General features: G+C 45.0%; 1 protein-coding gene across 2 annotated transcripts; it reads left to right on the forward strand.

Annotated features, from left to right (window-relative positions):
• The first annotated feature begins 225 nt into the window (after nucleotides 1–225).
• Nucleotides 226–13,881, forward strand: LOC114622660 (sodium-dependent glucose transporter 1). Of its 2 annotated transcripts, none has more exons than XM_028769079.1 (4): nucleotides 226–460; nucleotides 8,735–8,903; nucleotides 10,706–10,822; nucleotides 12,421–13,881. In XM_028769079.1, the coding sequence occupies exons 1-4, from the start codon at nucleotides 323–325 to the stop codon at nucleotides 13,428–13,430; spliced, it is 1,434 nt and encodes a 477-aa protein (XP_028624912.1). In that variant the 5' UTR covers nucleotides 226–322; the 3' UTR covers nucleotides 13,431–13,881. The 2 variants fall into 2 exon arrangements, with proteins under 2 accessions (XP_028624912.1, XP_028624913.1); XM_028769080.1 differs by having other exon boundaries at nucleotides 323–460; nucleotides 13,565–13,590.
• Nucleotides 13,882–16,606: the final 2,725 nt, after the last annotated feature.

Raw genomic sequence — 16,606 nt, forward strand, 5'->3', positions numbered from 1 at the left:
ATATTGAATGAGCATCCAGGAGAGCATCCGTTCTCCCGCACGTTCCCTTCCCCCAAGAAGCTGGGTCCCTTATTGCTGAGAAAGGCTTATTTCTGTCAAGCGATCTTCTTAGGGGTTGTGCAAGATGAGTGCTAGTGTCGGCACCACGTGCACAGTCCAAAGTGTAGCTTCCCAAGGTCCTGACTCAGGACTGTCTGTGGGGGGAGGAGGCACTGGGAGGAATCTGCTGGCCAGAAGGAACAGGGGCTCAGAGCTCCAGGGACCCTTCCAAAACGCTGTACCGCACCAAAAACCCTTTGGAGCCACCAAGCTGGAGTCGGAAATGGAGCCCCGTGGGTCCGGGGCCACGGCCGTTGAGCAGCACCTCCTCCAGGCTGAGACCCCAAGGAAGAGTGACCAAGTGGGAAGAACACTGCGCTGGTTCACCACTGTGGCGCTGAATGCTGCCTTCCTGGGGATGGTGAGAGCTTAGGCTGAAACCACATGGACATTGTGTGGCCTTTGTGCAGCATTACTGAAACTGCCCGGGCCGCAGGAGAATGGGTACAATTCTAATCAAACTTGAAATTGATGACCCTAATGATTACCCTAATGTTTTCCAATGGCAGCAAACCTTACTTGGTTTCTGTATGAGGGAGAGACAGAGGGCAGTTCTGGCGTATACCAATGGCCCTCACTGTCCCAGGTGGTTAGACAGAAACGTGCCCTCCTGGGAGTTCTTCCTTGGGCCCTGACCAGATCCAGCTAGCAACTTAATTTTGCAGCTGAAAAGCAATTCCAAAGTAGGAACTGACTTTTCCCAGGTCTCAGAGTTTAAGTTGGTAAAGCCAGGAGGATGTCTCTCTCAATGATAATAGTACTTAAATTGAGCATTTGGGTCCTTAACTGTTTTTCTTGGAGCAAAGTGCAAAGCAGGAAGTGACTTTTACTGACCCCTTAGACTCCTTTTCAATCTACTGTCCGTGATGACTGCGACCTTGGAGAGATAAGAGTCAGTTGCCTGTGGGGTGATTTCAGGTAACTAAGAATCTCAGGGAGGGAATCAGAGTTTGTTTTTGATGAGGGAGAGGTAGAAGATGGAGAAATCATTGCAGACTCTGGGTCAGTCCCTCTGTGGGCCAGGGCTTGCTGTAAATGCTCTAGTCCTAAGTCCTAGGTGGCTTCTGCCTAGGTAAGGGGCTCACCGTGCATTGGAGAAGACAGCCATGCAATTAGAGTCAAGCATTCTTGAAATACAGATGAATTAGAAAACAATTCTTAAGGGGCCCAAGGAACTTCCTCTGAAAGCCAGTGGTTAACCTTTTAGGTCTTGTTACTCCTATTGAAAAACAAAGGTTACACTTGTTGATTTTAACAGTTTCTTTGCACAAAGAAATGAATCGGGAACTGGCCAAAGCCTGTTCTAGCGAAGGCTAAAAACTACTCTGAAATACGGGCAGGCAGTGTCTATAGGCCCAGAAAGCATACAGAGATAAGATGGTTTCGTGTAACTACTCACCTGCTTTGGACATTGCGGGCTGTATCCATCTGTGATGGACTCAGTGCTTGGCTAGTCAGCACGTGTCTAAGAATGTCTTTTATTAAAGCTTCAGTTGGAGCATTCTGATCGATTACAGCATCCTACACACAGGAGCAGCTGTACGCTGATTTAACAGTCCCACTTTCCTTTTGGGCCAGCCTCTCAGTTTGAAAAAAGCACCAACAGCACTTTCTGTGATGATAGCCACGGTCAGTTTGGTCCAGTTACAGAATTCATAATGGACGATGACATTATGGTTGGTCAGGTAATTCTCTATACCTTCAAAGGATGAGTGTATGGAGACATCTGTGACTCAAACGACCCCAACAGGAACAGGAGACGCTATGCTGGTTATCAAGTAGAGAGTACTAAGAAACCAGAGCACACTCTTTTATAACAGGCTTCTGTGGGGACCCAAGAAGATCTAAATCAAACAAGCCAGTGTTCACATAATAAGGAGATCAACAGGGTTAGCGTGCAAGTCTCCATGACCTTTGTCTAGACCAGGGGCTCTCAACCTTCCCAGTGCTGAGACCCTGTAATACAGTTCCACATGTTAAGCTCAACCCCAACCATAAAATTATTCTTGATGCTACTTCATAACTGTAATTTTGCTACTGTTATGAATTGTAACGTAAATATGTGAGATTCAGGATATCTGACATGTGACCCCTGTGAAAGGTTATGACCCACAGATTGTGAACGGCTTGTCTATGGCATAATGGCAGTTAAGACCAGTAGGCTGTAAGATTGTCTAATTTAAAGAGTTATTTATTTTTGTAGTCAGCCTGACAACATAAGTTAGAGGAACCTGGAGAGCCACTAGCCCCAAGTATTTGAAAGCTTTGTCCTAGCTGGACTTGCCCTCCACCATCCCTGATGCTTGCAGGCTACCTGATCGCTGCTCCTAAGAACACTCAGTGTGTTTTCCTCCCCTGAGAAGTTTCCTTATTCAGGGTCAGTGTTGTGGGAAACCACAGATCAGCAGTCACGTGTACAGTAACGTGCATGTGAATACAGGTGCCCTGGAAGCCAGTAATGAGATGCCCCACCTGGGTGCTGGGAATGGAACTGAGGGCCCTGTGGAGGTTCTAAGTCATTGAGCAATGTCTCCAGTCCCCCAAGGAGGAGCTCTAAAGTGAAATTTTGTTCCAGTCAGTATGTAAATGTTCTCACCTTTCAGAGAGTGGCTTCACATTTCAGAACCCATGGGAGTTTTTACCAGTTACAAGATCAGAATTTCCCCCAAGTTACAGGTAGCTTTACCTTCCATACAACTAGCACCCCACTGCTGCAAAAGGAATAAGTAGAAACTCTTTTAGAAACTTTCTTCAATGGAGACTAACATGTCTATCAAAGGTGGGCACTCATTTTGAGTATTGACTTCTTTGACTATGGAAGGTATAGAAACTTACAGAAAAGTAATTCAGGAGGCAGAAGTCTACAATTTCAATTTAAGGCCCTTGAGGTGGAAAAGATCGCCACCTAGTGGCAGCCAAGCAGATATCAATTAAATTCATTCACCTCGAAGGAAACCTATCAAGGTCTGCTGGGAAGCTTCCTTTGGATCCTGCTGTAGAGGTATAGCATCTCACTTAATAGCATTAAGTTAGACTTAATGTGGTTTGCCCATAGTTATCCCTTGGTCTTGTGCACACAATACCTTTTTACTGACATGTATTTGGCCGTGATTAGCTAGTAATTGGACAGGTCATTTCCAGTGAGTGTATCACAAGCAGCAATGATCTCCAGAATGTCAAGGAGAGCTTTCCACTCTGCAGTTCTAGTTAACTCGCTATGGATGTGCAGGGGATTTGGCAATAGCGCTGGTTTACGACATATCCAAAGACTACAGCGTTTCCCTGTGGTTCCCTGCAAGCAGAAGGAAGGGATTATAGACGCCCAGGCGTGTGTGCTTGCGTGCGTGCGTGCGTGCGTGCGTGCGTGTGTGTGTGTGTGTGTGTGCGTGTGTGTGTGCGCGTGTGTGTGTGGGGGGGTAGCTAACACCTTCAAAATGGCAGGGAAATCATAGCCTATGTTCTTGGGAAAGCTATCTGCTTGTAGGCTGGTCCTAGTGAAAATATACTTTAGATTAATGTGCGGAACCTTAGCCTACTGGATCACGTCGCAGTTTAGGTGACTGTGAGGACTCAGATGCTGTCACCAGGGGGACAGCAGCAGGGACAGTTCAGAAGGGCTCAGTCTATGCTCCCCAGTGGGAGTGGATCCAATTGCCACCCCTTAGAAGTGCTTATGACTGAGTCCATCCGGGCAATTCAGGAGCTGGGCTCCCTACAGCCTTTGCGTCTGTGCTTCCTTACTTAGCTGTTATTCAACCTGCATGAGGAGCAACTTGAGTGGCGTTGTGGCCAGGAACTCTGCTGGGAAACACAACTTCTAATTTAACTGCAGCTACTGTTACAGCATCAGTCTTCCTGCGTCGGGCACCCTCCAAACGCCTAGAAAATGGGCACCCCGGGTGCAGTGTGAGAGAGCTCCATCTGGGTCTGACTCAGCCAGCCGCTAAAATCACAGGATTTGGAGCTTTATTGTCTTAACTAAAATGATGGATGGAATGGGAATGCCAACACGGGTTAGAAGCCCTTTGCAGTGAAAATACAAATCCACCAATGGTTTGTTACAGTTTGGGTCTCCCCGTCCCCCACCACGTGTATCTTAGAGTGCAGAGCTGTTAATGCTAGAAGCTTTGAGGACTGAGCAAGCACCAGGAGGCAAGCGCTCCATGTGTCCACGCTTAGCACGGGATTTACATCCTTTGAAGTTCAGGTCCTTAGTACCCCATACTTAATAGGTTCTGATAGGTAAGCGGACTTGGGCCAATCCTTGGAGTTCTTTCAAATTGCATAGCTTAGTAATTTCACCGCTGACTAACTTAGCATGCGAATCTGCCAAGTCATTCCTTGGTACTTAGTTCTTACTGTGCTTGATGCTGGGTTAAACATCAGCTTGATGTTTGTGAGCCGCTGGGTCTGGGAATTCCTACCCAGGCCAGGGGGACTTGATAGTCCTTTCCACGGTTGTCCTTTCAGACCAAACAATTAACTGCACATGGCAAGACTTAAGAGGACCGTGGTTAATGATCAGAGGAGAGTTCCGTACAGTATTAGTGCACTTGGCAAGGCAAGTTGTTTGTGTGTGTTGCGTGCCAGCTTTATGAGGGGAGTCTTGCTATGTTACCCGTGCTGACCACAACTCCTGGGCTCAATCCATTTCCCTGCCCTGGGCTCGTGATTAGCTAGGACTCCAGGGAAGGCTGCTAGGGCTGACTCTTACATACAGGACTTAAAAACGACAGATAGAGGCCTGAAGTGCAGATCGGCTGAACCCAGGGCTTCCCGGAAGGCACTGTGCCAACAGAGCTGCACCCCAGCTCTGTAATGTCCCATTTATTCGATTTTGTCCTGTGTCTTTCCTCTTCTCATTTTAGAACTGAGCTTAACCTCCTTAATAAAATAAATCATCGCCATATCATATAGGCAGTCTGACGTGTTTGTAAAGAGATAAAGAGAGAAGGGATATGTTCTATGAAGCTGTGGTGAGTTATTGGGGAAAGGCCCATGCTAAGGCAGCCCTTCCCTCTGCGGGACCAGCCACAGGATGGTATAATACAGACTAGAGTTTATTCAGGGCATGGGGAGGGGAGTTAAGAGGATAGTAGAGGCAGAGAGAGAGAGAGAGAGAGAGAGAGAGAGAGAGAGAGAGAGAGTGTAGAGGAGTAGAGGCCGGCCATGAGCACCTGGAGAGAGAGGGGGGAAGGAAACGGGGAGAGAGGGGAAGGGGTGAGGGGCAGAGTAGGAGCAAGAAGGGGAGAGCAAAAGAGTGAGGAGGGGACGAGCAGCTCCTTTTATAGTGGGTCCCTACCTGGCTGTTGCCAGGTAACTGTGGGCGGAGCTTAGACAGAATGCTGACACAGTCTTAAACCCAAAGTGTATTTATCATCCATGTAGTTACACACTGGGATTCTTTTTTTTTTAAGATTTATTTATTTATTTATTTATTTATTTATTTAATGTATATGAGTACACTGTTGCTCTCTTCAGACACACCAGAAGAGGGCATCAGATCCCATTACAAATGGTTGTGAGCCACCACGTGGTTGCTGGGAACTGAATTCAGGACCTCTGGAAGAGCAACCAGTGCTCTTGACCGCTGAGCCGTCCCTCCAACCCTGCCTCTCTTTTTTCTTATTTCTAGTAATTTAAGCTTCATGTATTACTTATAATTTAACATTTATTTACCTTAATCTCTTGTGCACAGTAGGAAGGAAGTCAATAGAAATAATATACAAACAAAATTTGGATTGGAGAATTTGTGAATCCTGCAACTTCTAAATGCGTAGACCTTTGAAAATTAAATCAAATCAACAGCATCCTATGAACCAAACACTACCCAGGACCCATAAGCCAGGAAAGAACGTGGGCTCCGCCTCTTCCTTCTTTTTTCTTTTTTTTTTGTTTAAGAGTTATTCATTCACATAGCTTGACCTTCTTTGCCTAGCCAAAGTCTCAGGAGTGCTAGGATCATAGATAGTCACCACACCTGCTTTAGCATTTAGTGACAGAAGTCTCTCACAAGTTAGCAAGGTCATAAGCAAATAGAAAAGTATATATGTGAAAAGATATTTAAGACTTGTTTTTTCCTTTTCCAAAGGATCCTATAGGAGGGGGCCATTAGCTCATTTAAAATGTATTGTATTACTATTTGTTTAAACCACACTGCTCTACTTAGAGAGAGGGGGAACCACGACCCTGACAGCCTCAGGAGCTTGGAGGATCCTTCCGGGCTGACCCAGGTGGAGGGTGCCCTGGACGCCGCCTCCCCTGCCTGAAGGACAAGACTTGGTCCTGCCATTTTTCCTCCCTGCTGAGCTGGAACAGCTCGTGGGTGTGTAGATTCCCAGGCTGAGGTGCGCACTGTGCCCCAGCCTCATTGGCTTAGCTCCTCAGGCTGCTGTGCCTCCGTGCCACAGCAGGCACCCGTGTATCTCCAGGATGCTCTGGTGCTGTGAGGGTGACCAACCACCCCTGCACCACACCTTCTGAGGACAGTAACCATGGCAAACACCACGATCGCTCTGCGGACAGCTGCCTTTCACATGCACAGCTGTAAACCCTTTAAAACAGTCTGTGGGTCCCCACTCCCTTGGGGCCGAATTGCCTTTCACAGGGGTCTCCTTGGACCATTGGAAAACACAGTATTTGCTATTTACAGTAGCAAAAATTCAGTTATAAAGTAGTAACTAAAATAGTTTTATGGTCGGGGGTCACCACAGCATGAGAATCTGTACGTAGTAAAGGGTCGGAACATTAGGAGGGTTGAGAACCACTGCTTTAACGAGTGCAAGGCACTGATTTTAAGGCATTGGACTCTTTTCCATAGTACCTCGCAAGGGAGCAAGTTCATCTAGGTGAAAATACCACCCTTCCAGCTACTATGTAGTTCAAAGATGTCTTAACAAAGTTAACTTATTCCTGTCCCAGCCCCATATGTACACAGGTTCTGGGCCCTTAACTTTGTGACAGTAAGCAAGTGTTCCAGAAATCAGGCTCCCAGCCACCTTCGCCAGAGGGATCCATTTCAAAAGCGCCCTCTAGTGGGCAGTCCAACGAGGTATCACTGCTCCACAGAGGGCTCGACACAAACCCATAGAGCTCAAATCAAGGAGGCAACCTGCAGTGACCTCAGCTGCCGTGTAAGATCACTGGCACAAGAGACTCTGGCTGGTCCATTTGTATGATCATCTGATGACAAGGCCATCACTGGAGGTTTCTTTAGCACTGCACATCTGATGACAAACATTTGGTGAAATGTTATTTGAGGGGTTGGAAAGGGAGGTCGGAAGTTATGAGCACCTGCTGCTCTCCCAAGAGCCTGGATTTGCTTCTCGGCCCCACATTGGCTCGCTCCAGTGACCCCAGTTCCAGGATCTCCCACACTCTCTTCTGACCCCTGAGTAAGTGCATGTATACACACTCAGGCATACACACATACACATACGTAAAATAAATAAATATTTTAAAAACGTTTTGTTTGAGCAAAGGAGGATTCGTAAGTCGGGAGCTTCTGGAGTCGGTGGAAGTAGACAATCCTACCCAACAGTTGGGGAGAGGAAGGTTTTTAGACAGAGAAAAGAAATGATGTACCGAAATAGCTGAGATTGGTTCAGCTTAAATTTCGCCTTGTTTGATCACAGCCTACACATTGTGCAGCCCGTGAAACTGGCCGTGTGTTATGGGAAATACACTCGGAAGGTTAGTGTGCTGACAGGTTGGGTTAGAGTTCCTCACATACTGCGGTAGCTACAGACCAGATTTACTCTGAACAATAAATTGTCATTCTTTAACATTTTATTGTTAAAGTCATGCTCTACCTGGTGTGTGTAACACATTGCAAGGAAGGTTGATGATCTGTGCTTCCGATGGCTGAGGGTTTCGTTGAAGGAACGTATAGATGTAGTAAGGTCAGGTGATTTATCTCCTGTGCATTCTGTATGTGTATGAGCCCCATCTGCATCAGAAGTAGTTCAGTTTTAATAATATAAATATTAGAACAATCTGATGTTTAGAATTTTGATATGTAAATTATCATATTGGTACTTATGATATACTTGTAAATACTATACTAAAAACTTATTTCAAATATAAGATTAATGGTGCATCTTATAAATTATTATCATTATTATTATCATTATTATTATTATTACTGATGGCCTTGAGCTTGATCCTCAGAAGCCACATGGTGGTAAGAGAGAATTGGCTGACACAAGTTGTCCCCTTCACACAATGGTATACGCATGTACACATACTAAATAAATGGAAAAAATAAAAATAATTATTAATTTGTTGTGCTAGCCATTGAATTTGGACTTGTGCATGCTAGACAAGCAGCCTACCATGGTTATATCCCAAGGTCCACGTTAGCTTTTAATACACAGCAGTCTTTTAAGGTATTGTCAAATAGAAACAGTGCAAAATAAAGCCACAGAATAAAGAACTTTTGAACAACTGAGAGGCTTGAACCGAAGAAAAGCAACAGGAGCTCCATGGTTGTGTAATTTTAGTATACTTCCTTGCCGTGGGCCTTTAAGTCACTCTCTGGCATGTAACCGCATCCCACTACTTTTTTTTACAACTATAAATTTAATTAGATAAATATTGCTTTATAAGTAAGAGCTTTTGGCTTTGTGAATTTCAGGGAGTGAGCGCATCTGTGCTGGGACCCACATTTCCAGACCTGGCAAGAAACGTGAACCGTAACATCAGTAGCCTTTCCGAAATCTTCGTGGGCCGCGCCCTCGGCTACTTGTGTGGCTCTGTGGTTGGTGGGGTGCTTTTCGACTGCATGAATCATTTTCTACTTTTGGGTAAGCTAACAGTGATTTTCGTTCCTTTGTTTCTGTTACTAAGTTTGCAATTTGTCTCTAAATACACAGTAGTATATTTACCCTGTGATTTAGCATATTTAGCAGTAGCCTGGAGACATAGACAATCGAAGTATTACTGTGTTTTGCTGTCTCCCACAACTGCTTTGCCAGAGTCTAACGTCCCATGTCAGTGACAGGCAATCATTTTGGAGCCCCCTGGAAATGACTAACCCTGTGAAGGGAGTGTTAGCAATCGCAAGTCCTGTCAGCCTTCACCGAAACTCAGGCTCTATTCCAGATGCACATATAAGCGCATTGTCCCCAGAGTTGTGTTTATCCGAGGCTTAGCAGGATTCCCAGAGCCGTAGAGATAAGACGCTACTGCTCTTGAAACCTGGACTGGACACGAGGGGGCGCAGAAGGTTGATGGGTTCCTCAGGCTGCATTTTTATCCTCTGCTCGCATCAGCGCAGAGCCCAGGATGCCTGCCGCAACCCTAGAAGTGGATGGGAAAGGTTCTTGTTCCTGTTGAATAAATGAGTGAACCTCCTCTTACATCCAAAGTAGACTGAAAGAATCCATACAGGGATTATATACATGTAAGGTTTGGTTTGTGGAGAATCCTGTTACACAGTTGTTCCACCACTGATCTAAATGCCAGCCCGGAAACTATGCCTTGTATTCTCCTCCCAAGTCCACAAACTAACTTGTTAAAAGTTTTACTATAGCCAGGCAGTGGTGGCACCCGCCTTTAATCCCAGCACTTGAGACACAGAGGCAGGCGGATTTCTGAGTTCAAGGCTAGCCTGGTCTATAGAGTGAGTTCCAGGACAGCCAGGGCTACACAGAGAAACCCTGTCTTGAAAAACTAGAACTAAAACTAAAAAAAAAAAAAAAGTTTTACTATAAACTCCTAAACTAATCCCTCCATTTGGCCTTTTTGTTATTCCATATATAAACATTCCTTTTAGTTCTTGGATTTTGTTTTGTTTTGTTTTGCCTGTGTGCATATGTGTGAGTGTGTGTGTGTGTGTGTGGTGTGTATTCATATTCATGTGTGTGTGGGCTCATGTGTGTTCAGATATGTGTGTGTAGACATGGAGGCCACAGGTGTGTTCCTTGACTGTTTTCTGCTTTACTGAATGAAGCAAGCTCACTCACTGAGCCCAAAGTCCACTTATTTGACTAATTTGGCCAGCCAGCTTGCTCTGGGAAGCCTCTAAACTCTGAGATTACAAGGGGCCACCATGACCACCCAGCTTTTAGGTGGGTACCGGGGATTGGAACTCTGGTCCTCACACATGCATGGCTCATGTTCAGTCCCTGAGCCAGGCCTCTAACTATGCCCCCTCCATTTGGACTATTTTTTTAATTGTTAAGATTCGTTTAATTAATTGTTGTGCACGTTCCAGAGGCCTCATATGCAGGTCAGAGGACAACTTTCTCTTCCATAGGTAGGTTCCTGGGCTCTAACTGAGGTCATCAGACTTGGCAGCACTGAGCCATCTTGCTGAGCCTCCTTGTGGTTCTGAAATGTAAAACATTTAAGTAGATAGTTTTTACCTCTTTTGTTATAAACCATGGCGAACTCTTCTATCAGTAATAAAATTATATTCATTTCATAACCTTTTACATTTTATAGCCCATAAAGATCATACAAGGGCATGGCTGCTTGTAGAAGGTTCAACTCTGACCAGCACAAGGTTATACCCTTTTTTAATTTGATCCTGTTTGCATTTGGAGGACTTGTCTCTAGACTGCATGAGTATTGACCTTGACTTCTTTCAACTGTGTTCTTTCAGGGCTGTCCAACCTGATCACCATGGCCGGTCTTTACCTCACTCCTTTCTGTAAAACAGCTGCCTCACTGACTGCCATGATGTCTGTTACGGGTGTCTCTTTTGGTGTTCTGGATACAGGTTAGTGAATCACTCAGAGTCATATCTGAGACTGGAGCATGCTACTGCTGAGAGGAGTGGAGAAGGTATTAAACCGTTCCCTGTGATGGACTGGAAATGTCAGGGAACTATGAACCTGGCCATAGAGCCATCGACTCAGAACCACCCTGCTAGCAACTGTTCTTCATGTAAATTAGATATTCTAATTATCCGACGATAAATGATCTTAAAGATTCTGTTCTATGAGAGATTAGGGGTTCTTGCTGTCAGGATCAGAAGAGGGAAAGCCAAGGGCCAGTGCTTTGTGCTACTTTCTTTGCATTTATTTATTTTTGTCCTTTGCTTTCTCAAACCCTCCCTCTACAGTAAAGTTTCTGTACATGTGATGATGTCTTTGAAAGCCTACAGGGGTGGGGGAGGTGACTCAAGAAGATTCAAGAACTCACTGGCTGTCTAGCCTAGACAAATGGCAAGCTTTCGGATCAATGAGAGACATTGTCTCATGACAGTAAGGCAGGGGATGATAAGACTCTGGGACCTCTGGCACCTGCACATGCACACAAGTCTGTGCACGTCCACACACTCATCTGCCCCCCCGAAAACCTATTAAATGACATAGGTGATACTGGTGTACTTCCAGATTCCAACCTTCTATCCTTTCTGTCTCTGTCTAATGTTGTCTTACAGATGTGGGACTATTTCTTTCTTTAGGCTTTGTTTGGTTGCAAATTCAGAGTGGAATGAATTTTTAAAATCAATCATTTTAAAAAAGATGTAGCTATGGGCTTGAAGTTTTAGACTTCTCTTCTTGTAGGTCCTCTGATAGAATTAAGGGCAGAGTCTAAAACATATATTATTTCCTGTAATAGGCACACCAGGGCTAGGATTCTGAATGAGTATTTTGCGTGTGTTTTAAACATAAATAAATAGTATTTTTATTATTGCAAGTACAAAAAGGGTTGATAATGTGTCTGAAGTGTATGCATACACATGCATATGTATATTATTGTCTCAGTTAGATTTTCCTGCTGTGAACAGACACCATGAACAAAGCAACTCTTATACGGACAACATTTAATTGGGCTGGATTATGGGTTCAGAGGTTCAGTCCAGTATCATCAAGGCAGGAACAAAGCACCATCCAGGCAGGCATGGTGCAGAAGAGCTGAGAGTTCTACATCTTCATCTGAAGGCTGCTAGAAAAATACTGACTTCCAGGCAGCTAGGATGAGGGTCTTAAAGCCCACACCCACAGTGACACACCTACTCCAACAAGGCCACACTTATTAGAACAGGGCCACACCTTCTAATAGTGCCACTCCCTGGGCCAAGCTTATACAAACCATGACAATTATATATTATATATAAACAAGTGTATCAAATAAAATTCCCCAGGGGATTGTCAGCATATTTTATCAAAAAGCCTTTGCTAATGTGCCTGGCTCTAAGAGGTGGTAGTGGATCAGATAGTTGGATCTCATGTGTAAGGATGAGACAGTGTGTACAGAGATCTTACATCACAGAGTTGAATCAGGTGCAGTCTTTGATCATTTAGAACATCTGTCATGTATTAGATAAGTTAAACTATATTTAACTTAAATCATTTCCTTTGTTGGTAGGTGGGAACGTCCTCATCTTGGATCTTTGGGGGGACAAAGAAGCCCCACACATGCAGGCCTTGCACTTCAGCTTTGCCTTGGGTGCCTTTCTGGCTCCCCTGCTGGCTAAATTGGCCTGGGGTACCACAGCATCTGCTCAGAACCACACAGAGCCCCAATTTGACCGTTCAGCCTTGAACCAATCCTTTGAAGCCGCCTCAGACTCTGTGTTCGCGGTACCCGATGACATGAATCTGCTGTGGACATATGCTTCTATTGGCACCTATGTCTTAGTAGTTTCTGTCTTTCTGTTTGCTCCTTTCTTTAAGAAAAGCTCAAGGCAGAAAAAGTCCTCAGCATCTGCCCAGGGAGCTCGAAGGGCTAAATATCACTGGGCCCTGCTATGCTTCCTCTTCCTCTTCTTTTTCGTCTATGTGGGAGCCGAGGTGACCTACAGCTCTTTTGTATTCTCATTCGCCACCACCTATGTTGGCATGGAAGAGAGCGAGGCAGCTGGCTTGAACTCCATCTTCTGGGGGACCTTTGCAGCCTGCAGGGGCCTGGCCATCTTCTTTGCAACGCTCTTACAGCCTGGAACCATGGTTGTATTGTGTAACATTGGCAGCCTGGTCGCGTCTTTCTTTCTGGTGCTTTTTGACAAGAGCCGTCTCTGTCTCTGGATCGCGACGTCTGTGTATGGAGCTTCAATGGCCGCCACGTTTCCCAGCGGCATCTCCTGGATTGAGCAGTACACCACCTTAACTGGGAAGTCCGCAGCGTTTATTCTGATTGGTGCTGCTCTGGGAGTAATGGCGACTCCTGCACTATCTGGAATTCTTCAAGGACACTATCCAGATCTCCCAGTAATTCTGTACACTTGTCTGGGCTCGGCAGTGTTAACAACTGTTTTATTCCCTGTGATGTATAAAGTAGCCACCTTACCTCTGGATCAAAAGCAGGAAAGAAGCATCAACAGTGAGGGCCAGAAAATTTTACTTTCTAGCTCTAGACTAATCAAGGAAGCTAAATGAAAGCAGAAGGTGGAAAGGTGTGTGTGTGTGTGTGTGTGTGTGTGTTACACACAATGGATTTTGTAGTAGTTAAAATGAAGAATGAGACATTCTGCAATAGAAATATAATAGAATGGCTTTTATATAACCCATAGCCGAGGTCTCCAAGCTACCCTCCTGAGATGCTCTGCCGCCTATGTCCTCGCCAGCTGACAGGGAGCATGCAGTCCTGAGGAATCAGGTCTCCTGAGACGCCTCACACTGCCTTTATTGAAGGTATCTCCAAATCCATGATTCAAGTAAAAAGTATTTCTAAAATAAAATCCATGACTTCTATGGTTCCTGTAAGACAGCTCTGAGAAATTAACGTAATTGCCAGCCCATTCTTCATTCCAATGAAATGAGACACAAAACAGAAACAGCTTTAAGAATATGCTCCTGGGCTGGACAGATGGCTCAGTGGTTAAGAGCATGGATGTCCAGTCCTGCTGGATAATCAAGTGGGACCCCCAGACCCTGTGGAGAGGGCTGAGACGTGTGAGAAAATAAAGAGGCACAGCAAGTCAAGAAGTCGGATCAAGCTGGCAAAGATTTTATTGTTCACACCAGTTATATACTCTAAAAACAGGATATGAGGAGGGGCAGGAAGGGAAAGGGGGGTTTGCAGATGGAGGAAGCTGGCTGCAGCTATGGGGTCTAACTAGGTTATACCTGTTGTTCTCACAAAGCCTTGCCATTACTAGGGGTTCTAAAAACATCTATCTAGCAGGATGTTGGCTAAATCTGAAGGTCAGGAGGAAGGGTTACTAGGGTGGGTTGCTATGAGTCCTTGTTTGAAGTTTTGAGAACTGACAAGTGAATCATGGAAGGTAAGCAGAAAGAAGAACAGTAGATAGAAGATCCAAGGATGAGTGTTTGCCAAGAGTAAGGCCTTACCATGGCTTCCCACACATGGACTGCTCTTCCAGAGGTCCTGAGTTCAATTCCCAGCAACCATCTATAATGGGATCTGATGTGTCTGAAGACAGCTACAGTGTACTCATATACATAAAATAAATAAATAATAAATAAATAAATCTTTTAAAAAAAAGAATATCCTCCTATTGTGAACACGGACCCAACTAGTATATTTAATAATATACTTTGGTTCTAAGTTTTTGAGAAGTATGATTTTTAAAGCCATATTTCATCAATTCTAACTATAAAATTATGATACTCCTTACAATAAATGATTGTTCAACATTGAGGCAAGGCTAATCAACAGTTCCCTCCATCTTCATATATAAAATATTGAATCTCATGATTTGATCCAAGAAAACGTCACTATTTACTGTATTATAAAGACACCTACTTCAACATTGTTTTTCTATTTTCTTTGGCATATATACATTGTACATAACACTGGGTTTCATAAGACCTGGTGAGCTGGAGACTAGGCAGCGTCTTCTCAGGCCCTTGGCCTACTCTAGAGCTTGGGTTTGTGCTTTGTTATTTCTGGGTTTGATTCTCACTTGTTTGGAGTAGTAGTTACACCATAAGCATTGTAAATGCTTGACAATTTTACTTTTATCTTTTCTCATGCCTTTGTGTGCATGCATATATATCTGCATGTTTGCGTGTGTGCAGGTGCCTGGGGAGGGCAGAGGTTGACATCGAGAATTTGCCTTGACTGCTCTTCTCCAAGGCAAACTGTCTGAATTGACCAGCTCTCTGACACTCCTGTTTAGCTAGCCACTGTGTCTTAGGGATCCCTGTCTCTGCTCTCTGAGAGTGCCTGCCATTACAGATGGACCACTACACCTATCTGGCATTTACGCAGGGTCTGCAAATCCAAATTCTGGTCCTTGCACTTGAGTGATAAGTACTTTAAGCACTGTTCTACCTCCCTAGCCCCACAGTGTTAATCTGCAGGACTCATCATCAGAGGCTCCCCTTCCCTGAGTTCAGAGTACCTGGGAAAGACGAGAAGAGGGTTGACAGCCTGGGAGTCTAGGGAGAGAGTGTCTATTTGACGTGAGTGTGGTGACAGTGGTGTGGGCCAACCTTGGAGTCCCCGGGGCTGGGTATTGTTTCTACAGTTGGCTCTCAGCAGTTTTGAGTGGTAATTACATCATAAGCACACTGAACTGACAAAGGTTCCCAAGGTTTATGTTGTCTGACGCTGTGTTTCTACATTGTAATATGCTGGGTTACTTTCATCTCATGTCTGTAAAGAGGAAGATTTGATGAAAACTGATTCTGTTTGTTGTAAGGGAAGTACAGCTCCTTTCAGTGCTCAGGATCAAGGCCAGAGCCTTGTATACAAAAAGCAAATGCTCTATCCTTGAGCTACATTCCAGCCCCAGGACAGCTCCCTTTGAAACGACTGCTGTTAACTGTATACACCTGCTGTTATACATTGTCCATAACACTGGGTTTCATAAGAACTGGTGAGCAGGAGTTGAGAGGCTCAGTCCATTATCGTCAAGGCAGGAAGCATGAGGCATCCGGGCATGGTGGAAGAGAAGGAGCACACCCGATCAACAGGCAGCAGACAGAGGGAATGGCATTGGGCCTGGCTTGACCTTCTGAGACCTCACAGCCCACACTCAGTGACACACTTGCTCCAACAAGGCCACACCTCTCAATAGTGACACTCCCTGTGGGCTTGTGGGGGTGTGGCGGATTCTTATCAATGGCCTGCTATAATCTGGCTCATGCTACTCTAGAGCTCCAGAGAAGACAGGTGGGTAGATTGTCAGTAGAAGCTATTTAGTCTTCCATCATGTCCTTGGTCAGAGCAGGGGAAGGCCTTTGGCTTCACTTGCTGATTTTGCTCAAGCTATTCAGTTGAGGAGAGTTGTACTGCACTGTAACCAAGGCAACATTTAATATTGGGCTCATCGTTCTGGAGGATTAAACCCCATATACGTTATGGTGCGGGGCATGGCAGCAGGCAGACGGCATGGTGCTGGAACAGTCACTAAGATCTTATATGTTGAGAAAGCAATCACAAGGCAGAGAGAGAGAGAGAGAGAGAGAGAGAGAGAGAGAGAGAGAGAGAGAGAGGGAGAGAATTGAAAATGGCATGGGCTTTTGAAATGTCAAATCCCACCCCTAGTGACACACTTCCTTTAACAAGACAACATCCCTTGTCCTAGTTATGGTTTTACTGCTGTGAAGAGACACCATGACCATGACAACTCTTATAGAGGAAA

Source organism: Grammomys surdaster, unplaced genomic scaffold (assembly GCF_004785775.1).
Source record: "Grammomys surdaster isolate TR1022 unplaced genomic scaffold, NIH_TR_1.0 190, whole genome shotgun sequence".
NCBI lineage: Eukaryota > Metazoa > Chordata > Mammalia > Rodentia > Muridae > Grammomys > Grammomys surdaster.

Bases quoted from the DNA above. Each gene is read 5' to 3' on its own strand.
- LOC114622660 (XM_028769079.1), top strand. From the start codon at position 323: ATGGAGCCCCGTGGGTCCGGGGCCACGGCCGTTGAGCAGCACCTCCTC. The intron at 461-8,734 runs GTGAGAGCTTAG...TGTGAATTTCAG, and splicing joins ATGCTGCCTTCCTGGGGATG to GGAGTGAGCGCATCTGTGCT. The intron at 8,904-10,705 runs GTAAGCTAACAG...GTGTTCTTTCAG, and splicing joins GAATCATTTTCTACTTTTGG to GGCTGTCCAACCTGATCACC.